At 41.8% G+C, this 25,371-nt stretch overlaps 1 protein-coding gene and 1 pseudogene across 1 annotated transcript in view; one reads left to right on the top strand and one right to left on the bottom strand.

The window, feature by feature from the left end:
- Positions 1-25,371, bottom strand: part of Vxn (vexin) — a 27,713-nt gene continuing 2,342 nt past the window's right edge. The window contains exons 2-6 of the mRNA XM_003480069.5: positions 23,518-23,573; positions 12,969-13,122; positions 7,907-7,968; positions 4,668-4,759; positions 1-2,444 (exon numbers count right to left, since the gene is read on the bottom strand). Coding sequence (XP_003480117.1) covers positions 2,261-2,444; positions 4,668-4,759; positions 7,907-7,968; positions 12,969-13,122; positions 23,518-23,573 — 548 coding nt within the window. The 3' untranslated portion in view covers positions 1-2,260. The remainder of the gene's footprint in view (positions 2,445-4,667; positions 4,760-7,906; positions 7,969-12,968; positions 13,123-23,517; positions 23,574-25,371) is intronic.
- Positions 20,023-21,384, top strand: LOC106025853 (glyceraldehyde-3-phosphate dehydrogenase-like; annotated as a pseudogene).

Below are 25,371 nucleotides of genomic sequence, written 5' to 3'. Positions count from 1 at the left end.
TACTTTTTCAGTGGTTTATTAATGTCAGACACAAAACCGACCTTATTTTTATTTGAGTTAGCCAATAAAATGTATTGCACAAGGCAAACACTTCACTGTTTATTCAAGTTAAAATAAATATGTTTGTTCTATTCTATATAAAGCTCCAGTTGCCACATACAAATAAAAGATATCAGTAATAAGTTAACGTAAGTAGTTGTAGGAGACTCAGCATAGGTTCCTGTTTGCTCCCTAGCTTTGCTCTGGACCCCACCCTCTAGCTCCTCACTGAAAAAGCACTTGGTGCCCATCTCCAAATCATTTTTGGATAGTAGCATCAGATACTCAGAGTCTAAAAGAGTGATAAAGATCAGATATCAGCAAGGTGAAAGCCTGATGTCCAGGCCCTTTGTACTTCCTCATGCCTTCTTACAGTTCACCTGGAGATGCAGAAACAGGAAACCTGGAGAGAGCAGAAGGCAAGACCTGGCCACAGAGCAGCAATCAAAATATCATTTATGTCTGAGAGCAAGAATGATCAAATTCTGCTTTTACCAAGAGATGGCAATTTCCAATGCAGTCCTAAGCTAAATCTCACTTTAATGAAAATTTCTAGCTTCATTATGTATGTTGAAACAATTTAAATCTCTTAAATAGAAAACAAGCCTTTTGTGGGTAGATTTCAGGTCACAGATGACAAATATACAAGACCTGTTTCACTAATCCCTTCCACAGAGAGGCATTGCTTATTGATCACTGTGCTTTTCCACCCCAGATTTCTTCTCCACACAGCATCTCTAGTGTTGAGATGAGCATTCTTTACTAATTTAAATCCTTCGCTATGTTCTGAACTATCTTGTGTGAAGGAGTAGATATAACCCAGGCATTGAAGCTTCAAGTTAATATAAGTTAGGTGCCTTCAGACTAGTTATTTAACCTCCTTGAATTACTGTCAAGGTCTGAAACTGGTAAGGCTACCTAACTCAGAGCAGATTAGGAAAGGAAGATTAACTCTGGAAGATTAGGACAGTTTATGCAAGGTGCCCAGTATCACACCTGGCACACAGTAGGCATTTAATACACGATAGATATTGTTAGTGTTTTTAACATAATCATTTTCAGGCTACTGATGTTGACAATGAAATTGATAATGACATTTCCACTGAAGGGAGGAAAGTATCATACGTTAGGTTGAATCATTTGAAGTGAATATTCAGTTGTTTTTGATCTACAGAAATGGCACTTTCTTCTGGTTCAATCCAATGAATTATGTATTTCATTCAAATCACTTACTTATTCCAACTTTATCAGGTTCTTCTCTTCAAATGATGCCCCCGAGACATGATCCTATAATTTGTAAACTGCCTTGTGTCAGTTGCTAGGTAAGCAGAGAAGGGAGTCTGCTAGAAAGAAATTGAGGACCTGGTAACTAGTTCTACTAACTAGCCTTGTAACCTACTAGTGTCTGGTAGCCAGTTCTACTTCTAGTGATATAACCTCCAGATGCCTCATTTTTCCCATGTGTAGACTGGGGATGACAATACTTTCTTCAATGGGGGTTTTGTCATGATAAGCAGAGATAATAGATGGAAAATCACTTTCAGAAGTTAAAATTATTGTACAAAAGCATGGTGTTATTTGTTTTACTAACTTATGTAAGAAAACAAGAACATTAATGTTTTTCCATAGAAAAACTACACAGAAAAGAATATAGAATTCATGCAATCATGCCGGATGATCTTCAAAATTGATCTTAATGATACTGTCAAGTAAACAGAACTACTAAGTAAGTACATAGTGCTTTGTCCTTAAAAATTGTATCTCATCAAGGTGAACCAAACATGAAATGGCAAAAAGGAGAATCACTGGGTCGACAAGCTACTCAAATGTCAGGCTTTTACATCAGAAATCATACATTTCGGAAAAACTGACAATGAAGACAGAAGAATTGCCTTTTTCTTTCTTTGGAGGTCTTTAAGATGGGCTGGGAAAGTTTGATTTTAGTGTAGCTTCTCCTAAAGATAGGGATACAAACTTTAAGACCTCCTAAAGCAACTTTCAGACCAATGGCTTCAACCATTCTTAATAACAGTTTCCTTTTGCCTTCCAGACACGCCCCTTTCTTGTGCCCTGAACCAGGGTGATTAGCTGGTGAGGGAAGATGATGTTTTTGGACCAACTGCCAAGAGAGGTGAGTGTGGCTCAGTCCTAGTCTTCAGATTTCTGTCTTCCCTTGTCCTGTGAACCTTGGCCAATGCAAGGAACCTGGGAAGGGTCATCTTTAGTCAGCCTCAAAGGCGCTGTTGGTGGCTCCCACATATTCTGATTTTTTCTTGTGCCTGGTCCACATTTTCCGGAGGATGCCTGGGACACCACAGGAAGCGCTGCCTGTCAGTGGGAGGGAGGCCTCCCCTCCCTGGGGGAGGGTTGGATATTCTTCGGCCATCTTCTTAAGGTGTCTGGATCTAAAGAAAAGCCAGGGTTAGGTGGGGATGGTGAGCCACACTTACATTTTGTCTTTGAAATGAGTAGGCAGAATTTTCTGTCTTCCTCTATATCTCTGTCCTGTGATGAGGCTCTGCATAGCTGGAGAGTCAGTGTGGGGACCTACATAGGATGTCCCCTAGGGGAGCTTTCCATAAAGTAGGGGAAGTGGTGACCCTGAGCATCGTGGTTCATGGGATTTTAAGTCCTGTTCCTGCCTCCCTTTTCTGGGTCTGGCCTTGCTCAAACCTCTACTTTCTCACCACAGTCACGTCCATGTGAGCAGTTCTTCCAGAAAGAGCAGATGCCCCAAAAAATCAGCCATTGAAAGGAGCATGAGCTCTGGTGTGGAATTCTGCTTTCTGCTTACTGTGTAACTTCAAGCAGGTGACTTAGTGTTCACCAGCCTGTTTTCTCTTGCATAGCACACAGATGCTCTCATCAAATACCTAGGGCTTTTGTGAAGAGGAAAATGAGATAATAAAACATCTGGCACATTGTAGACCCTCCATAGATGTTCATTTATTCCCCCATATGCTATCTTAAGGTGAACAAAATGACAGTATTTTCTTTTCACTGCCCAAGATCCAGGAGCAAACTGAACTCAGACAGAAAAGAGCCACGGAGAACCCTTTGCAGTGCAGCCATCAGAATGTGAAAAGACCAGCCTCTACCAAGGTACTATGATGTCTTGCTGATCTATACAAGGAGGCAGCTACTGGGATTTAAGAATAATTTGCTACTGGAACCTCAAAAAAGTCAAATGATTTTTAAAAAACTTTTCTCCAGTTAAGCTCCAGTATGATGAATGACATATAGTTTGGTTTTTATGCTTCTTTCCAGGCAACTTCTATTATCCAGAAGTGCTCCACTCTGCTCTATTCTGCTCTGAGTCCCACAGTATTGAGTGTGCACCCCTGGCACTGATATTTGCTGTGATTTGAATACACCTTGTCCCCTCTAAAACTCATGTTGAAATATGATCCCTATTATGGGATATTAAGAAGTGTGATCAGCTGGGATCTTTAGGAGGTGCATAGGATTCTGCCTTCATGAATGAATGAAACAGTCGTGTGGATAATGGGTAAATGGGTAAATGGGCTATCTTGAGAACAGGTTGGTTATAAAAAGACAGCTCAGCCAGGTCTCTCATGTGCTCCGTGTCTATCACCATGCAACACCCTATGCCTTAGGAGGCTGCCTTTTTCTGATATCACCAGATACCTCCTCTCCACCTTGGGCCAGAGGTGTCTGTGAGCCAAATAATCCTCTCCTGTATGACTCTATGGTATTATGTTATTAGCAACACAAAATGGACTAAGATGATATTTTAGTCTGTGGTTTTTCCTATGTACACTGAATACTTTCTCAAGTACACAGTTTCCTAACTATTGGGCTAAATTTCCTGAAAAATATTGACAATAGTTTAAGCTAAGCTCTCTATACATGATTCATTCAATTCTCACAAAAACCTCTCAAGAACAGCTACTCTTTCCTATTTTTCTATTTGTTTTAAAATAGATGAGATGAAGAAGACTATATAACTTTTCTTAAGTCTGAGTTGGTGGCAGTGTCATGATAGAAAGCAGATGAGCCAAGAATTCACACCCTTTACCATTTCCTAAACCACCCGGCTGCATCTGCAGTGTGGCGGGCAGTAGAGCAGGTCAGAAAAGTTCATGTTGAGTTGCACATTATTGATGTCTTACTGACTGAAGCCAGTGAGGGGGTGTTGGGGGAACTCCTGCTGTCCCAGCTGCTGGCTCTGGGCCAGAATTAACATGCATGTTTGGGTTCTAGTTTGTTTTGAAATGTCTGTACTTCTTTCCCTGTGGACAGAGACCCCTAAATGAATTCATGAAACATTTCTGACCTCACATAAATTGGAGATTGTGAACATGGCCTGTGGAGACATTCATCCAATAACTAAATATCCTCCCAAATGACATTTTTCCAAGCCTAAAGAATGGCGTTAATGAAGTGGAAACCATGAAAAACACTTCAGCTTAATCCTAGGGAAACAGTTGATGAGGCACTACTCAGACCCAGAATTACAGCCCTAGTTTCAAGGTAATTTGCAGCTGGCATGGGCTTTGCTTTATTATCTTGGGTCTGCAAACCGGGCTGCCTGTTGTTCATGTGAGGCCAGGGCAGGCCTGCATAGGGAACCGGGCAGGTGTGGAGACAGAAGTCACGGTACTTACCCTCTCCCTAGAACAGCTCCGTTCTCTGAGCCTGAGGCTGCTGCCTCGACTGCAGCTGGAGCTTTCACAGAGATCCGGGCCACAGGAGGCATCTGTGAAGAGGAAGGGAAAGGAACTCAGTGCTGTCCACATCCCCGCCCTGGCACTGACGGGAGCCGTTTGAAAGGAGGATGGCTGAAGTGATGTCACTCTTCAGCAGACATCAGCCACCTGAGAAGTCTTCTGGGAACAGTGCTGGACTGCACCTCCTGTCTTCTACAGCAGGGCTGATGGGGCCTGAGCATCTGCATTCCTAGCAAGGTTGCAGGTTCTGCGGATCCTGGAACCCCACTCTGAGAATCACTGATTTAAAGACACTTGAGAGGACCACTCGATCTTACATGAGAATTGCTACCCTTCCATCCCTATCATTTGTGCCTCATTGTCAAGTTCTGCTGATTCTTGCTTTGAATGAACTGCTCACATTGGTCCCAGCTTTTCCACGTGTCCCCTGTAGGATTCAAGGAACCCCATACCTCTTTGTTTCTGACCAGACTTGTTACATTTTGCATTCCCTTCTTGAACTCCATAATCATCAGAACTCCCACAGCAAGGAGGCAACTTGGAAACCTTCAAGAATCTGTAGCAATGGATTCTATATTGTTATGCCGCTCAGCTGTCTGTTACTTCCTGTGTCAGCAGATCCACTGCTGGGCCTGGCCTGCCTTCCCTCATGCTTACCTGCAACTGCACTTTTCCTTCCCTCTGGACGGGGCTTCATCTCTGCCTGGCCTTCCAGGCCACTTTCCCCAAGAAGGCTTTCCTGAGGCTGGTAATCCAAGTTGGGGCTCCTTCTCTGTATCTGTATTCCTAGAGATCTGCTCGACTGTAATAGTCCCTCTCCCCCATTCTGTGTTTCTTGTTTAATATGTTTGTTCAGTCTCTTTCTTCCAGAAAGATTATGTGGCGAGTGGTAGACTGGTGGGACTTAACTCATTTAGTAACCCCCCCCTCCCTGCCTTTCCAAAAGGAGGTGCTAAGTACTGGGGAGCAGGTACTGAATTGATGGCTTAATCAGGGCTAAGTCCAGGGGTTATTCAGTCAAAGGACACAGGTATGCTTTGTTCTTCTACCCCAAACCCCATCAAGAGCTACAAATCAATTTTATGATTCCTGAAATCACAAAAATTCCAGGTTAAAGAGCATCATTTTCACTTGCTCCTCCCAGGAGCTGAACAAAGATTGTGGGCAGAGTTACTGTGCCATCTTGTGGCCTCTCCCAAGCACTCCCTTCCCCACGGTGCCAGTGGCCCATGAACATATTCCAGGGCTCCTTAGCTCTAGAGAAGAAGTCCTTGTCCTCCTTCCTTTCCCCTCTTTCCTTAGTTCCAACTCTGATTCCTGTCAGCACTGAATCAGATTAAGGTGTGTGGGCTCCAGATTGCTTTCCTGACCCAGGGTAATGAAATTTTGATGTTGCAGGGCACAGTCTATTTCCAGGCCTAGAGAAAACACGACCTCTTCCTCCTCTTTGTTATTTCTGCCTTCTCTTTGTAACCACATCCATACCACCCCGTCTCTTCCTCCGGGGAGGGCCTCACCTACAAGAGGCACAGCAGTGGGCAGTGGGAGGGTGCAGATTAATCCAAGGCCATGGAACACTCTCTTCCCCTTAAGCTTTATCTTTGGTTTAGCCAGGACAGTTGTTTGAGCTGAGCTGTCACAGTCTGATGACCTTTCCTCCATGTCAACAGTCTGACCATCCCAAGTTCCCTGAGAGCAAGGTTGGGGGAGGGCCCTCCTTGTCCCATTCCATACTCTTTGAGTGGTTTTACTAAATCCTAAACGAGATCACTGGATAAGGTCTGCCCAGGCCAGGAGGGAAGCACTAGCCTTTCGGTCCAATTCGTTCTGTGAGGCTGGGGGACTAGCCAAGACAACCACTGGAGTCTTTTCTACACTTCACATTGCACCGTCTAGGCATTTTGACAGAAGATACCGAAAGAGCTCAGGATATCTGAACTGACTTTATCTCTATCACTGCTGACCTCGCAAGGCAAGCAACGCCCAGAAGAGGATGGAGAAGACAGATCTGGAGATTGCCACTTGATCCATCTTCAAGGAAGGGCAAGCTGTCCAGTTATGGGAGGATGAGTAACTAAAGGCTCTTAGCACTGTGCACTGTGCCTCAGCGGTGGAGGGGCCACCTTGCCCGAGATCACACCCTTCCTGAGGCAACCCACAAGCTGTGATGGAATGAGGAGGGAATACAAAGCCATTTTGCTCCAGCTCAGATGGCCCTGGATGGGCACTATCCCCAGAGATCCCCACTAGGAAGTGTTGGACCAGCATCAGGGTTCAGTTCCTGTCTTCCCTGTCTGATCGCTGGTGTTGGTCCTTAATATACATTTCATATTTCAAACCTAAAGTCCCAAGACTGTTTCCAGAGAACCTGACCTGATGTAGAAAATCTCAGAGGTGTCTCTGTCCTGAAATGAGTAGTAGTAATGGATAGAATGTTTGTGTGTTCCTCAAACACATGAGTTTGAAGCCCAAACCTCCAATGTGATGGTTTTGGGAGGTGGGACCTCTGGGAGATAATTAGGTTTAGATGAAGTCATGAGGATAGAGTACCTGTGATGGGAATTATAAGAAGGAAAAAGATGTTGGGGATTTCAATCTTCATGTATTCCTAGAAGAAAGGTCATGTGAATACACTGCAAAAAGTCAGCCATCTGCAAGCCAGCAATAAAGCCCACATGAGACACCAAATCTACTTTGATATTGGACTTCCCAGCTTCTGAGATTGTGAGGAGATATTTCAGTTCCCTAGTGTAGGTAATTTTGTTATAGTAGCCAGAGCTGCCTATGATACTACTGTTTGGTGTTTACATGGTGCTCGAGGGCTTTACATCTCTTTACTCCAAAGCAGCACCAGGAAATTAGGCATTCTTGTCAGGCAGGGCCAATGCTAGAGACCAGTTCTTTTCCTCATGAATGAGATGTCCTGTGGTTTGCAGCTTTTGTATGCCTAAAAGCCGAATTTCTGGCAAGAAAGAAAAGCAGCCAATGATGTGTCACAAAAGCACAGTGCAGGACTGACTGATAGCTTTTAGCAGCAAAGAACCACAGTTAGGCTTCTCTAATAATCCTCAGATTGGTGCAAAGGACACTTAGTGTCTATTCACTGCACTGGAAAATAGACATAGACAGAAGTTAAAAACATACCACATACAACTAATCAGAATTATCTTACTTACCAATGATTTTCCATATGCTCGATTTCCACACAGATTTGATGTTTTGGGTTCAGAAATCCCCACTGTGAAATTGAACAGAGGAGATATTACTCAGTGGTACTCTGAGTTCTGCCTCCTTCTGGTTCTGCATCAATTATCATGTTTGCCAATCAATCTCAGAAAGTAATTTCTCAAGGCCTCTGTACCAAGCAGCACAGTGAGTGAGGCAATGGTACCTGCCCAGCTGGGTGGTCTGCATCCCTTCCCTCTTCAAAGGGACTGGAACTAAGGTGTGCATGGGACCAGCGTGTTAATGCAGGTTCATTAACTGTGTCAACAGTATCACTCCGGAAGAGAATGTTGGCAGTGGAGGAGGCTGTGTACGTGTGGAGGTAGGAGGGGAACACATGAGTAATTTGTACAGCTCCAGCTCAATTTTGGTGTGAACCTAAAACTGCTTTAAAAATTGAGATCAGTTTTAAAAGGTCACACATGCGGATGCAGTTAGCACTGCGGATACTCAGAGAATGTTTCCTAAATTCCTCTTTCCTAAAGTCATAGGCCACAAGAGGTTAAAGAGGTTACCAGGAGTTAAGTCTTCATAGTTGAAATCAATTATGTAAAACAGTGCTGCTGGACACCCATCTGGCAGTGAGCAGAGACAGCTGTGGGAATCACAGGCCGTAAACTGGAAGGATTGAAGTTTATCAGATCAGAATCCTGGACACTGGCTGCATTAGACATGTGTACAAAGAGTCTGATTCTTAATGTATTTATTTCTAATACTCCAGCCTACCTCTGAGTAATTTCTACCCTGAAGCCTGCAGCTTCTAAGGACCCAGATTTTAAGGTGAGGTAGCCAGTATTCAACATAAATCTCTCTTGGGACAGGTGTTCCAGGGCAAGCTTCACCTCATACACTGCAGTGTAGAACCTCCCCCTCCACTGGGGAAAACATCTCAATGCTAAGAAAATGAAAAAATTATAAGTACTGTTAAATAAAATTTTGTGACAGGTCATAGATTTGGACTGGATATCAGTTTTAAACACTACAGAATAACCAACATAGACCTCAAATTGCAGGCATTGAGTTTTGGCTGGTTTTAAAAGGCCTTGTAGCTACTTAAATGATCAGGCTGAATCCGTTAACTAGTTAAGTAGTAACCAGTGTTGGCTAGGCTATGGCCAATTGATTTGTTTCTGTACCTTTCTTCTGTTTTCCTATATGTAGTCTGACTGTGTTATTAGTTGGAATTCATAAAACTTGTTATTGTTTTGAGCACTGCCTAATTTGTTAATAATTTTTGTTTTAAAGTAGGTATATTTTATATCTCTACTATATATTATCAAATATATCTACTAAGTTTAATTGATCTAAAGGGTTCTCTTTTTAACATTACCAACATCAAACTATAATGAATAGTGCCCTGGAAGAATTAATAATGTAATAAGTAATGTATTTTTGCATATATCAGAAACTGCTGAGCATAAATCACCTAGTTTTAGTCGGTGCTCTGTATCCACTGGTTCTGAAATGTGGATTCAACCAACTGTGGTTTGAAAAAATTTGAGAAAATTGTGTCTGTGCTGAACATGTATAGAACATCTGTCATTATTCCCTGAGCAATACAATATAATAGTGACTCATGTAACATTTGCATCATATTAGTTATTATTAGTCTAGAGATGATTTAAAGGAGATGGGGATGTGATTAGGCTATGTGTAAATGCCACATCATTTTAGAGAAGAGTCTTGGGCATCATGGATTTTGGCATTTGGCAGAGGTCCTGAAACTAGTCTCCATGAATATTGAGAGATGACTATATCTCATTTAATCCGTGTTTTGTTTTTTGAGACACAGTCTCGCTTTGTAATTCAGGCTTGTTTTAAACTCACTATTGTAGCCCAGGCTGCCCTTGAACTTGCAGCGAGCCTCCTGTCTCACCCTCCTGAGTGCTGGGATTATAGGTGAAGGCCACCATGCTTGGGATCTTATTTAATTTTTAATACAACTCTAAGAGGTAGATATTAGAGTAGTCTTCATTTTCAGTTTGGGGAAATTGAGGTATAAGAGGTACATAAAAGTTATAAGGAAGCCATGCAAGTAGTAAGTAGATCTCTTTGGTAGTCTTGCTGGCCTGGAGCAGTTTGACCAAGGGATTCCCTGTCCCAGTCTGAGGGAAGATAGAGTGATCCAGGGAGGGGGAACTGCAGAAAAAAAGTGTCTACAAAGATCCAGGGCAGAATATAACAGAGCAGTTACAGAACTATAGTACACTGCAGCTCAGGATTGCACTGAGAACAGTGGGGACAGGAGTACCATTGCTTGGAGTGTGGGCGAGGTAGAGGACAAAGAAAGAGACTTGTGGAAGGTAGATTTCCATTTTAGGAGGACTTCTCTGGTAGCCTCGTAGAGGAAGGAGGACTGGTGAGAAGACCTTCAGTGCCAATGTTCTCTGCATACATATCCGAGAGGCAGGCAGTTTGAGCAGGGGCAGCACAAGGCAAGTAGAAAGAAGGTGAGTTGAGACACACTTAGGTGTTGACCCTGTCAGTGTGCACTGTGAGAAGGGGTGTTGGGGGACAAGGAGGTGCTAGGAAAGAGATCCCAAAACTAGCTGGAGTGATGGACAGAGTCCCAGCTGAGAAACGAACTTTTGGTTTATTTGAGTAAATTGGTTCTGAGGGCTCTGATGTCATCTCAGGGAAAAAAGCCCTATAGGGAGTCATTTTCCCAGGCCTAGGAAGTAAGAACTGTCCCCTTTCCAGCCAAATGAGGCCTCAGGGGGGTAGTTTCTTGGCCAGGTCACTGTCTTCAGAGTCCTGACAATGCCCAAGATTCCTCATCTCTCTCCAATGTAAGAAAGCTACCACAACCAGGAGCCTTCATAAGCACTTCAGAAGTAAAGCATGTCCCTAGATCTGAGCTCCCCAGAGACATGCAGCTTTCTGACAGGAGAAGAAAGTCTTGAAATCCATGGATTGGTGCCCAGCGTTTCCCTGGAGAGCACCAGGGTCTGGTTTTGGCTCAGAAATGTTCCCTCCTACCTTGTCTGGAATCTATAAGACTGGGGGAGCTGAAGGAATTGAATCCATGCCCAGTTCAATCTTATTTTTTTTTAACTGACTGGCACATCCTTCACAAGCCGCCTATCATGTGTTCGTCAGATTCTCTCCATTTCATAGTTTATCACTCTTGTCTTTTAGAATAAGAGTGACTTTGGCAATCCAAACTGCCACAGACTATTTAGAAAGGTATGAACATGGCCCTAAAACTATACTGCTGAGAAGTCCTTTTCTCTGGAGAAGTGTCACTGGTCAGGAAATCAAGGGAGCTGAAATTTCATTTTGGCTCTGTGGCTAGCAAGCGGTGTGACACTGGGTAAGTCAAACAATTCCCATGGCTTCATTTTCCTCTTCTGTAAATTGGCAAAGGGCGGCGGCAGCAGTTCAGAGTCTCACCTCCAGTGTGGATGAGAATCGTGGAGGTGAGGGTGCTTCTTGAAACATGGATTACTATGTCTTAACCCTGCAATTCTGACTCAATAAATTCACACTTGCAACAAGTCTTCCAGGTGCTGCTGCTGTCCCCAAGACCCTTCTTTGAGAATCACTGTGCTAGAGCATCCCCAAATCCTTGCTACTCAATCTGTTATCCCCACAGTGGTGGCGTCTAGAAGTCTGTTAGAAATACAAGACATAGGGCCCCATCTAGTCCTCTCAAATTAGAGATTGCATAAAAACAAGATGCACAGGTAATTTCTTTTGAATGCAAAAATCTGAGAAACATATTCTTAAATTCATTTTGTGATTTTGTAGCAAACAGAAATACTCTGCCTCTTTTTCCTCTCTCCATATACACATACCCACCCACCCACTCACCTATACATAGACACAGAGAAAAATCTATCTTCTTTAATTTGCAAGGCAGATTGTGGTCTTCCTAATGCTTTCTGTGTGCATGTATTTGTACATGTAATCACCTAACTAGAAAATACAGCTTTGTGTGTTTTTATATCTAGGGTCATAAACAGGATCAGGTTCTTCATAACCAAACAAACCTCAGATATCTACTATGGCACCCTAGAAAGGGGAAAATGAAAATAACAAAGAATGGGAAAAAAACAAAGGCAAAAACCAAAAAGGAGCTTGGTTGGGTAGGAAGAGAAGGTGGAGAAATATTCTCAATGGAGTCTTATTTTAGTTCTTGCAAAATACAAAATTGTTAACACCCCAAAGGTTTAAGGACACCCTGGACCTTCCACAAGTAAACTCACAATTAGAGGCAAAATACCATTAGAGACTTCAATGAGTTACAGGCAGATTTCTGTTTCAGTGCTTGAGGTGGAAGCCATTTTAAAAAGACAGTATGCAAGGTAAGACTATAATGTTTCCAGTTTTCAAGAAAGAATTGGCTGTGTAATTCTTTCTAAAGATTAAATCATTCAAATTTAAACTGAAAACTTATTTAAATGGCAGTTTAGGAAGAGCCTGGACTATTACATGCAACTTGTTAATAGTTCCTGTTTCTGTTCCAGTTCTGGTTGCTTCTGTCTCTTAGAAATGGCTGGTCACTATGATACATATTGCAAGAACCAATCCCCAAATGACGAACTATTCTGCTTATCTAACATAATCCCTGGACCACCCAGATCAGGGCCTGATGTGGGAATGATCCTGATCAGTGACCATGGATGTAAGTAAATCGGCCTCCAAACCCTGTGTGTTATTTTGGTGTTTGCATGCCATTGCAATCACAGGTCCTGATTTCATGGTTTTGTCTCTCCTTGAGCATCAAGATTTACATCTTCTGAACATTGCCATTCTCCTGACCAGCAAGATGCTAGACAGCACATCTTCACTCTACATACACCCATGAGCTAGAGTTTCATAGGTAGATGGGGCCATAGTGCAAATACTATTTATCTGGCAATAGCACAGATGCCACTCACCAGGTGTGACAGAGGTCTCTAAGAGGAAACACAAGGAGGATGCAGACACTGCCAGCTTGTGCTTTAATGGGCATGAAACTGGCTTTCAGGAGATCACCGCGTGGAGGGAGGATTGGGGGGACTCACATACCTGGTCTGGTGGGAGTTTTGGCAGGATGCGCCCTTGGTGGCCGAGCGTTCTGGACCCAGCCGAACCTGCGGCTGTCACCTGTGTCCCAGCGGTCAGTGCGGTGTGGCAGCAGCTCCAGAGGCCTTGGCGTGTACCGGTCTGATTCAAAGACCACCTGCTCATCAGAAGAAGGACAGTTTCTCCTTGACCCGGGATTTAAAGCTTTGCAGATGGATCTTGGATTGAGAAGGAATTTATGTAGACTTCCTTACTCCAGTAAGCCAGGAGCAGAGAGGAAACCTTCCAGAAATGATTAATTGTACGATTTAACTTTTAGACTGCCAAGTAGTGTCATGGGGTCAGCACAGGGAGGTTCTGGGGGATTCTTCAACAGCAGTACCTGGGCAAGTCCCACAGCCTGGTGTTCTGATAAAAAGCATAGGCTATTTTAAATGAAGATGACCCTGAAGATCGAGGTCTTCTGGTCTTTTTAGTTAACTGGACTGTGCCTGAAAAATACCCCTGTGCACGAAAAGGACAGATTTTTGGATGTTCTAGTGGAGGGAAGACCTAAAGAAAGCCCAAATGATTCCCCGAGTTTAAAAAGAAACAAAACAAAACTGCTGACTAATTGGAGCAGCAAGGGCTCCTAAGTGCTTCGTTTCCTCCAAGATGCAGTCTACTCAGATCAGGGTGAACCTGGGAGATGAATTTCCACCCTGATGGTTGGGTAAGTGGAATTCTAAGTAAGCCAGAGCACAGCGCTGAAGGGAGCAGTCTCATGATGATTACCCACTGAGTAGTTATTTTGGAAAAGTACACTAAGGGAAAATGCCCTCAGTATTCCCCAAAATGGATCTTAAAAACTGCAATAAAAATACAGTTTGCCCCTCTCCATATCTGTGGAAATATTTTCCAAATGGCAAATGGAAGATATTTGGAAAAATATTGTGCCTACATTGAACACATACAGAATTTTTTCTTGTTATTGTCTAGACCATGAAATATACGAACTGTTTACCTAGCATCTCATTGTTTTTGGTAATACAGGCAATCTAGAGGTGGTTTAAAATATATAGGAAGATGTATATGGGTCATATGCAAATACACCATTTTACAAAAGGGACTTGAGCATTTGTGAATTTTGATATCAGTGTGTGTGGTCCTAAAATCAGTACCCCAAAGGAGGGACTGAAGGGTCTGAAGTCACTGAAATTATTTAAATATAAAAACTTAAGACAAACAGTATCAGCCATTTTATCTTAATCTGGTGAGTCATGAAAGGAATCTTAGCAGTCTGGGCTCAGATCCTGCATATTTTATCCATATCCAGCACACTGGGGTCATTCATGCTGAACGTCCTTTCTGCTTGAAGCTCATGAGAACCTCTAATATTCTACTACACCAGCTTTGCTGAGATTTACATTTGCCCATTTGCTTGTTTTTTTTTTCCTTCTACAGCTGTCCTGCAAAGACATGCTCTGTGCCAGACTTGGCTCACTATGCATCTGCAGGGAGGTGGGTGTTCTCAGTCCTCAGAGCCCAGTCTTTGGCAGATCCCCTCCTGTTGTCAGCAAATAACTGCTGTGTTGCTTTTGGGTTTCCTGAGGCAAAAATGAACAAGTTTTTCAAAATATGATAGGAAAGTGGTATTTTAACTCAGTAGGGGAAACCTGAATCTTTAATAATAAATATTGTTGGGAATAACCTCTTTTGAAGGCCAAATTTTTATGTCTCTTGAGTCATTATGTCACTAAGAATACTAAAACTCCCCCTCCTAGCAGTAGTGTTAGCTCCATTCCCTTGGACTCTTATAGTGTGTAGCATAAGGGACACATGGGAATGTGGATCTCCTAGATTGAATAGGAAGAATTTGAATTTTGTTACTTGGCACTGAGGATCTTTGCTATTGACTTTTTTTTTAAGATAGGATCTTGCTATGTAGTTCAAGCTGGCCTCAGACTTACAGGGATCATCCTGCCTCAGCTTCCTAAGTCCTGGAATTAAAGGAGTGTGCCACTATGCCCAGGTTTTGCCATTGACTTTTATCATAGCTACTCCTGATGTTATCATTGAACTATCAGCATTCCTCCAAGACTGGAAGAATGAGGACTGGCATTGTTTTTTCACTCATTGTAGAAAGAAAAAGAAAGCAGGATGTGAAAGCCGAGGGAGTCCATGGAAGATATCACTTCTCCACTGAAAGAGAGCAAAGGTTCCTTTTCAGGAACAAGAAACCCTTTGCCTGCACGTTAGGGTAGAAGAATAAGGAGAGAGAGAGTGGGGAAGCATCAAGTGCCTCTCCCAGAAGTCTAAAAGATGGAGGAGGCTTCCTGGGGGGCGGGTGGAGATTAGGCCAGCTTCTTCTCAGTCACCACGTAGGGCCAACCACTTTTTAAGGTGCTCTCCCAGGTACCCCAAAGGATGCCAACAACAGGTTCCTGACAGCTTGGTTTGTTTTCTGGATTTGCTACTGGAGGTCTTAGAACAAGGTGGTCGGAGAACATGCTCATTGCAGCCTGAGGAGAAGAGTAAGCCAGGGGAACTGGGGTAGGAGTGAGAGATGTTAATGGGGGAGGTGGGAGGACAGATGAGTTTAATGCTGGGATTTTCCTTTCTTAAGTTAGCAAATATGTACTGAAGTAGGAGAATATATCAGAGCAACAAATGTTACTCCAATGAATTGATGCTTCTATGCTAGTATTAAGTCAGAGGCAGATACAGACTAACACATAGCCCAAGAGTCTACACTCTGACATTTTAGATCTTGTTTGTTTGCCAGCTAGATGGCTTCTCTAGAATTAGAAAGACAGCCAAGACCTAGACAGCAGAGAACTCTCATGACTTGGGGTTGAACCAATCCATAGAAATGCTTCATTCAGTTCTCTAATTTTATTCACAGAAAAGCTGAGGTCAAAGGTGCTGTGGGTCTTAGTAAAGATCACCTTTATTGGGGTTCTAGAAGATGGCAGATCAGTAAGCAGCAAAATAGGAGTCTCTCTGAGAGAATCACCTAAGATGCTGGAATAAAACATCCTAGAAGATCAGAGGGAGGGAGACAGATCCTCTTGACCCAGGAAGAAACTAAAGAGAAAGAAAAAAAAGAAAGAAAGAAAGAAAGAAAGAAAGAACCGAAAATCATGACGGAAGGCTGTAGCCAGATTCGATGTCACTGGAACCAGTCCCATTGTGTGGGAAACGCTGTTGGAATCTGGAGACGTGTGATCGAGGTGAAGTCAGGGTTGGCAAGACTGAGGGCCTCGGTAGGAGGAAATGGTCATGGAGGGGAGCAGCGGAACGGAGAGCGGCACTTGGCTTGGAGATCTGGCTTGGAGATGTGTACCAGCTCACAGTGAGTGTGCAGAAATCAGTTCTCCCATGGGAGTGGGCAAGGAAGCTGGGTGGCATTTTGGAGTTGAGCAAGGTAAATCCAGTACCAGAAGTGCAGTGGCTTCAGTCAGCCACTCCTAGCACTGAGCAGATTGGTGAGAATTTCTCAGACTGAGTCCCACCTCTGTGCACCATCCAAAGGCAAAAGATGAGGTTTCTCTGAATCTATACCTAACCACTCCATCCACATGGCACACATGTGGTGAAGACTCCCAGAGCCTGATCAGCTCAGAAGGGAGGGGCCAGTCTGCCCCGCCCCTGCTTATACTTAAATAGTCATCAGCAGACTGGGGAGGGCAGCAATCCCCAGCCAGCACGCTTCAGAGTAATCATGGCCAATACAGGAAGTGCCAGGGATCCCCATTGTCCACTCGTCTGGAGGAAACCATAAACATGACAAGAGGAAGAAACAAAAGGAAATCTTCAGCCCCCAACACAAACAGTACTGACTTGGGGGAGGTAAACCCAGAAGAAATCAGGGGTTGCACACCTGTGGTGACTGAAAAAGCAGCATCTGACATAAGGATTATCTTCATGACATTATTAAAGAACTAAAAACAGAAATTTGAGTACAAGTAAAACAAGAGAAATAATAAAAGAAATGATAAGTACCTCTCAAGAAGACACAGATAGAAAAATGGAGAGACATAGAAAAAGGAGAGAAACTTTTGATGAAGAATATAAAAAAAATCTAAAACACATGAAACAGATTCAAAGAGACTACCAGGATATTAAAAACTCCATTGAAAGCTGGCAAAACTGCTTGAAAGAAACTAAAGATAGATTATCAGAACTTGAAGACAGGTTTGCAATGTGTGATTGTGAAAGGAAAGATCTCTTAAAAATAACAAGGAACCAGGAAGTAACAATACAAAGGCTAGAAGATGACAAGAGGATCCATAACTTAAGAATAAAAAATGTGAATGAAGAAGCAGGGGTAAACACAAATGAAATACAAAGGCTATTCACAGAAATAAAGAAAACTTCCTAAGCATAGGAAAAGGAAATGATATTCAGATATATGAGGCATACAGAACTCCAGCCAACTACAACCAAAACAGAGCTACACCCAGACATAAAATAATCAAGATCCTAGAAATTCAACACAAGAACAGAATGTTAAAAGCTGTCAGAGAAAAGAAACAGATCACCTATAAAGGAAAGCCTATCGGAATCATGACAGACTTCTCAACATAAACCATCAGATCTAGAAGAGCTTGGAGGGAGGTATTCTAAGCCCTGAAAGAAAATAACTTCCAAACCAGATTGATGTACCCTGAAAAACTATCTTTCAAAATTAGTGGAAACAAGATGCTTCCATGACAAAGAGGAACTGGGGGAGTTCATGACCACCAATCAAAACTCTACAAAAAGTACTGAAGAACATTCCAGAGAGAGAGAAAAAAAGACCATGGTTTCAAGAACACTGACAGAGGAAGTTCACTGAACAGAGCAGGCAAAGGAATGAAGGGGAAAAGCAGACAACCAATGGCAGAAAAATAGCATGGCAGAGTTGAGGCAGAGAAAGTTGACCATAATCGCTAACATGGATGGCCTTGATACGCTAAGAGCGGATCAGGAGATAGGGTCCATCAGGATGGTCTATATAAGAAATATAATTAACCTGAAAGAGGGTATATGGACTGAAGGTCAAAGATGAGAAAATAATGCTCTATGTGACAGGGAACCAGAAAAAAATGAGGGTAGCTTGTCCATCAGCTACAGAGTAGTTGGAAATACATAATACTTTTATACAGTGGAGAACTACTCAGCTATAAGGAAGGAAAACCTTTAGGCTCTTGTAGGTAAATGATATAACTCGAGGCCAAGCTCAGGGGTAAAAATGTTCAGAACCACCTAGATAAATAGCTGGTTGCCTCTCTAATCTAAAAACTAAAGTAATTAGTGGGATACAAAATGTACAAGGTACCCTGGGAAAGTAAAAGAGGAGGAATTGTCTAAATAGGGAAGGCAGAGGACATGTAATCTTGTATCATGATTTGAAACCCATATTGTTTTCATCGCTCTGTTTAGTTTGGTTATATTCTATTCCAGTTTGTCTACTTGTACTAGATTTGAGAGCATAGGCAACTATTCCAAAGAGAGCAGAATATACTATGGTAACCATTTTTAATTTCCTATTAACTTAATCTGAAACCCTGTATTGCTTTCACTGCCTTGTTTTGACTGATTTTATTTGAATCTATCTTGTTCAATCATTGTCTTGTCTTGACTGATTTTATTCGAATCTGTTATGTTTGATAGTATCAAATCTGAGAGTATAGACAACTACTCTGAAGACAATAAGATTCACTATGGTTTGACTATTATCCTTTTTTGAAGTCCTAGAATGTCTCTAATATTTTGTTTTTATTGATTTTGTTTTGTACTGCTATGTTCAATTTTATTGTACCTGAAGATATGGGCAATTCTATTGAAGATAATAAGAGACATCATGGTAACCATTGTAGATCACCTAGTATTGTGGTTTTAAATTATGTACTATGTAAATTCTTTTATTTTGAATGACACCATTTTGTTTTATTTTTATTTTTTTCATTTTTTTCTCATTTGGTTTTATTCTTTTCAAAATAAAAAAAAATCACCTTTGTTGTAAGGGAAATAGCCAATGTGAAGCATGATTTCATACCCCCCAAGTGAATGCTTCTTGGAAAACTCACAGAATTACCTGCATTAAGACAAGATTTTTCAAGGGCAGTTGATTGCCTAGCACCTTTTGAAAGACCTGGAGATCACTGGACAAATCCCTCCCCGCCTTAGCTTGAAATTTGGTGTTGGTGTGACATTTGCCATCTAATTTCTCCATCTTTCCTGATGACAGCTATTCTGCCTATGTGAGAAGGCCTTGAGTCACAGTGAAAGTGGCTCCATTATGCCAAAAGGCTTAACTGATCCACTCCTTTGTGTAAACTTATTTCCTTGAGCTATTCCTATGATATCAGTGGGTGTCAGAAATATCGGAATGTCCATAAAATAGCCTAAGTAACAAAAAGAGAAAAAGAAAGAAAGGAGAGAGAGAGAGAGAGATTGTTTAGAGATATGTGCTGTATCGTAGGATAGCAAGAAAATGCAACAAGAGGCGACACAAAGAAAGGAAATCCAGACATTAAAGATGGCTCAGAAAGGAGAAGCATTTGTAAAGGCAGAATACTGACATCCATTCACAGGATAGTCCAAGGGCTTAGAGGAGAGACAAATAAGAATTTCAGCCAAAGAAAGGTGTAAATATTGGTAAAATAAAATGTATTTTTCCAGGCAAGGTAACGAACCCAGTGGTTTACAGACCACCAAGCTAGAGAAAGTGAAAAAGAAAACAAATGAAAGCCAAGAGCTAGTTGCTTGAGGAAATGAGTCAGACAAGTCTTTCCTTTTTGGGATTTACTTTCCCTGCCTGGAAAAGTTGTCACCAAGGGAGCTCTTCTAATGTGCGTGTTTTGTGCAGTTGAGGTTGACAAGGGATTAGGCAGCTGTTGGGGGAGATTTAGAAAGATTTGGAGGAGAGCTTAAAAGGCCAGAGGGCTTACTGTGCTATCCCACCACAGGAAGAGTGAATATTTGAAGACAAAACCTCCCTTCTTCCCTCCCTTCTTGACTAGTTGAAAGTTTTCTTAAACTCTAAAATACTGACAAACATTTTCCCTTTCTACCTTTGGCAGCTCCTAACCTACCGTCCCTTGAAGGCCAGGAGTGTTTTTCTTTTGGATTTTGGGCTTAAGTTTTCAGGGACCACAAGCTAGATCAGAATCTCATGCCCCACAACCAAACTTTCCAACCATTAAAAACCCTCCTCTTGGCTCTCTGCTCCTGTGCACCCAAACGACAACCGTTCTTCCCATGCAGCGCCAGCCGCAATCCGAAACACGATAGTGGAGGTCGGAGTGAACGGATTTGGCCATATTGGGTGCCTGGTCACCAGGGCTGACGTCAACTCTGGCAACATGGATGTTGTAGCCATCCATAACTCCTTCATTGACCTCAACTACATGGTCTACATGTTCCAATATGATTCTATCCCTGGTAAGTTCCATGGCACTGTCAAGGCTGAGACTGGGAAGCTTGTCATCAACAGAAAGGCCATCATCCTCATCCAGGAACGAGATCTCACCAATATTGAGTGGGGCGATGCTGGCGCTGAGCATGTGGTGGAGTCCACCAGTGTTTTCACCACCACAGAGAAGGCTGGGGCTTACTTGAAGGGTGGTGCCAAATGGGTCATCATCTCTGCTCCTTCTGCCAATGCCCAGCGTTGGTGACGGGTGTGAATCGTGAGAGGTAAGACAACACCCTCAAGATTGTCAGCAATGCTTCCTGCACCACCAACTGCTTAGCCCCACTGGCCAAAGTCACCCATGGCAACTTCAGCATTGTGGAGAGACTCAGAACCACAGTCCACACCATCACTGCCACCCAGAAGACTGTGGACAACCCCTCTGGGAAGCTCTGGCAGGATGGCCGTGGTGCTGCCCAGAACATCATCTCCACATCCACTGGTGCTGCCAAGGCCATGCTGCCAGAGCTGAATGGGAAGCTCACAGGCATGGCCTTTTTGTGCTCACACCTAATGTGTTGGTCATGGATCTGATCTGCCACTTGGAGAAGCAGCCAAATATGATGATAGCAAGAAGGTGGTGAAGTGTGCTCCATCAATAAAGCCCACTGCACCCCCCAAGAAGGACCAGGTTGTGTCCTGTGACTTCAACAGTGACACTCATTCTTCTACCCTAGATGCTGGGTTGGCATTGCCCTCAATGATCACTTTGTCAAGCTCATTTCCTGGCATGACAGTGACAGTGAGTTCAGCTACAGCAACAGGGTGGTGGACCCCTGGTCCATGTGGCCTCCAAGGAGGAAGCCGCCCCCCGCCACAGCCCAACGAGACCATGTGGGAGACGAGGCCTCACTGCAGAAGCTGCTGCCCCACTCAGCCTCAGCACTGGGAGTCTCCCCTCTTCCCAGCTTCCATCCCAGACACCCTGGAGAAGGGGAGGGGTGTAGGGAGTTCTGGCTCACTGTGCACCATCAATAAAGCCTACTGCACCCCACAAAACCCTCCTCTCTCTCATCATGTAAAATGCTCTCTAAAGTGATTATAAAAGGCATATAATTGATAGAAAAATAGGCTAAATATAAAACTGCAGGGAAAACGTATTGAAATGATCAGTAAATCTATGAAAAAATGAAGTGTCACATTAAAAATTAAAGAAATACAAATTAAAACAATAAGGCATTTTAATCTATCAGATTGTTAAAGTTTGACAATATTGTACCATCGAATATTGGCTTGGCAATTGTGCAAAAGGTACTTTTACACATAGTGCTAGAAGTCTGGTAATGGCTATTTAGTTATTTCAGCTTTGTCAGAAGCAGTAATTTTTTTCAGTGCTCATATTCTCTGGCCCAACATTTCATATCCATGTATTTGTCTTCAAAAATATGTATAAGAACATTAAAATATTTAAGACTGTTTCTTGTGGCATTGCCCTAAGAGAAGAAAATGGAGAAACCCCATGTTTTGGTTAAGTAATGAATCTACAATGAATCCAGATTTGGTTCGGGTTGATAAATGATTGTACAGTTACATACTGGAATACTATACAGCTACCAAGAATGAGGTAGATGTATTTATATTAATTGTCATGGAAAGATGCTCAAGATCTATTAAGTGAAAAAAGCAATTTGCAAAACGGTGCATTATGAGACAATAAGACATAACTACAGCATCTGGGAAATTTTTTACTTAAAAAAACAGCAGTGTATATTGAATGCTTAATATGTGTCAGTCCCTTGACTAAATACTCTCCATGTGTTAAATCATGTTACCTCTCATGGCTCTTGAGGTATGTGCTCTTTCTCTTCTCATTTTAATACTAAGCAAGTTGAGTCCAAGAATAGTTAGGCAACTTGCTCAAGGTCACATAACTAGAAATGGAAGGGACAGGGATCTAAATGCTGGCAGATTGACTTTAAAGTCTATGTTTCTAACCACTCTGTTTTAAGCTTCTTAGGATTTTATGGCCCTATATTTTATATCTTTATAATGTTTGGAATTTTGTAAAGGGTATACAATACTTTTGGAATTAAAAGCATATTAAATATATATTTATAGACAAATAAAATCTCATCTTTTCCAGGACACTAAAAAAAATTTTTAATGACTTTTAAAAATTCAGGTAAAGCCAGGGATTTAGCTCATAAGCGCCTGCCTGGCAAGCATGAGGTTGTGATTCAATCCCTGGTACAAAAAAAAAAAAAAAAAAAAAAAAAAAATTCAAGTAAAAATTCAAATTCAAATTCAAATAAACATGGTAGTCTATAAAAACTTGTGATAGAAATAGAAACTCCAGTATAACCAATAGCAAATGATTACAGTTTCCTTTTTAAAATATAGTATTAAAAATAAAGTATAAATATAATTAAAAGTTTTTTTGCATGAAGAAGTATATATATAGGATGAAAAATGCATAACATTGGTAGACTTTAAAGACATGCTAGACTTTAAAGACATGTAGAGTAAGGTATTGCATGTTTCCAAGTAGATGGAAAAGCATATCTGGAAGCCTCAAAATTGTTCAGAATTCCTGGAAGTATGTGATAAAAATGTAAGCAGAGACCATTTTAAAAAATCAATCTTACATTCCAACCTCCACATTTAGTATAGCATTTCTCACAGTAGGAATGCAAATATTTGATGAATGGATGGCTGCATAGATGGATGGATAAGACTGTTCTTATCCTTTTACCTGTTAACTCCTCTTTGAGTCCTGTGTACCAGCGAATTAACCCAAATAGAAATATGCACAAATAAATTCATGGCTCTGCTATTTATAATAGTTAAAAATGGAATGCTGCAAATGCCAACACAGGATAACACTTAGGTCAGGCATCTTGTGTCCATGATTCTGTTGGAACAACAACAACAACAACAAAATGGTTTTCACTTTGTGCCTGGGAAAGATGGCAGAGTAGGAGGGGCCATTTCAGGGTTACTTGGTGGACATTTGTCAGTTATTTTGGTTGGGTGAAGGAAGTACAGTAGCACCCATACAGGGTCTAGAAAATTCTCCTTGTCGTTGATAACAAGGGAGAGAGTAAAGAAGCCACCGTGCTTTTGCAATGAAAGTTAGTCTATGGAGATTAAAACAAACTAAAGTGTCCTTACATTCTTAGTCAAGAGATGTTGAGAACTTTTGACTCTTCTCCTGGCTGGGCTGGTCACTGCAAAGAAAGATAAAGAAATAGTTTAGAAAATTCCTAGTAAGCTGACATAGTTATGGTAAAAACACTGAGAAGTTTAGACGTGTAATAGGGTAAGTGCCTTGAAGAGGGGATGGGTAGAAGAGGCGGGTCCCACTGCAATTTAAGATGTTACCTGGATTCAGTACAGCAAAATTCATAGCAGCATGACTCACATCAGGTAAAACAACCCAAATGCCCATCAACAGATGAATGCATAAGCCAATTGTGGTATTATCCATACAATGGGTTGTTACTTAGCCGTGAAAAGGAATGAAATCTTGATACAATGCTACATATGACTAAATCTTGAAAACATTGTGCTGGGTGAAATAAGTGAGACATAAAAGGACATATATTATATAATTCTACTTCCATGAGAATCCTAATAGTCAAATTCAAAGAAATGGAAAGCAGATAACAGTCATCAGAAGGTAGGGGAATTGGAAGTTATTTCTAATGATTTCAGCTTAATGAGGGAGTATGTGCGTATAGGTCCAGCTACTAGGGAAGCCGAGGCAGAAGGATCACTGGGCCCAGGAGTTCTAGGTTAGCCTGGACAACATAGTGAGACTTTGTCTCCCATCTCAAGATAAAGAAGATTGTCCAGAGTTTGATGGGTAGGGAATTTCAATTTAGGGTAACGAAAAAATCCTGGAGATGGATGGTGGTAATTGTTGTATAGTATTGAATTAAGTACTGTATACTTAAAATGATCAGTTCTACATACTACTTATTTTACCACAATTAAAAAATTTAGTGAAATCAGTTTATCCATTTTTAAAAAAATAGTACTTTGTTGAAAGTGGATTTTCCTGCACATGGGGACATGCAGGCATCTATTTTCCACATTGCTGGATGTCCACATTAGGATATCTCAGTTAAAATATAGATATTAAATGGAGACCAACATAGTATTGGAAAGAGGGATGCAATAAACAAAAATGTAATGATAACTCACATCGAGCTTTATGAGGTGGTGGTTTATATTCATCATCGTTAGTTTCACAGGTTACAGTGGTAGCTTCTCTTCCTGATCTCCATGGCATTGATGGGGATATTGAGAGGGTAGAGGAGTCACTCAGTGGTGGAAAAAGCTCACTCTCCTAACCACTGGGGTACACTGCCCCGCTGGTGAGCTAGTACTTGGAATGATTGGTTATTGCACATTAATGATCATGGGCTACATTGTGCCTTTTGGGGGGGCTCCCTGGGAGGACTATAGCTCTGGTTAAAGTCAAGTCTACTTGTATTTCTGCAGTTAAGACATGTGAGGATGTGAGAAAAGGCCATCAGTCTCTCATCAGCAGTGACTCAGGCCCTGTTAGCATCAGCTTCTCTCATCAAAAGCCCTGTCATTTAGGGCTTGAAGAAGACAAGGAAAGCAAAGCAAGAGCTGTACAGGGCGGCCTCCACTTCTGATCCAGCATGAAACTGCAAACATCTCTTTTCTAGAGGACAGCTAACTTCCAGAGTGAGGAAATGTCCGTGAATACCAATGAATACTTCCTTGGTGTACTATCAAGATGCAGCCATGAATGAAAATGGCAAGAAAAGAATACAGGATTAAATGTTCATCTTTGAATATATTCATTGCTCCACATGAAGAACAAAAATAGAAACCACTTTGTAAGTGATGTATTTAATGGTGCTCACTGCCTGCCAGTTACTGCTCTTGATGCTTTCTATGTTAACTCACTTGTTCCACATTATAATCCTGGGAAGTAACTATTTTCCATTTTACAGAAGTGGAAACTCAGGGCCAGAGAGGTTAAGTGCA

Source organism: Cavia porcellus, unplaced genomic scaffold (assembly GCF_034190915.1).
Source record: "Cavia porcellus strain 051 isolate PalLab524CR breed Dunkin Hartley unplaced genomic scaffold, mCavPor4.1 scaffold_10, whole genome shotgun sequence".
Taxonomy (NCBI): domain Eukaryota; kingdom Metazoa; phylum Chordata; class Mammalia; order Rodentia; family Caviidae; genus Cavia; species Cavia porcellus.
The sequence above is the reverse complement of the archived record's forward strand: the minus strand, read 5'-3'. Positions and strand labels throughout refer to the sequence as shown.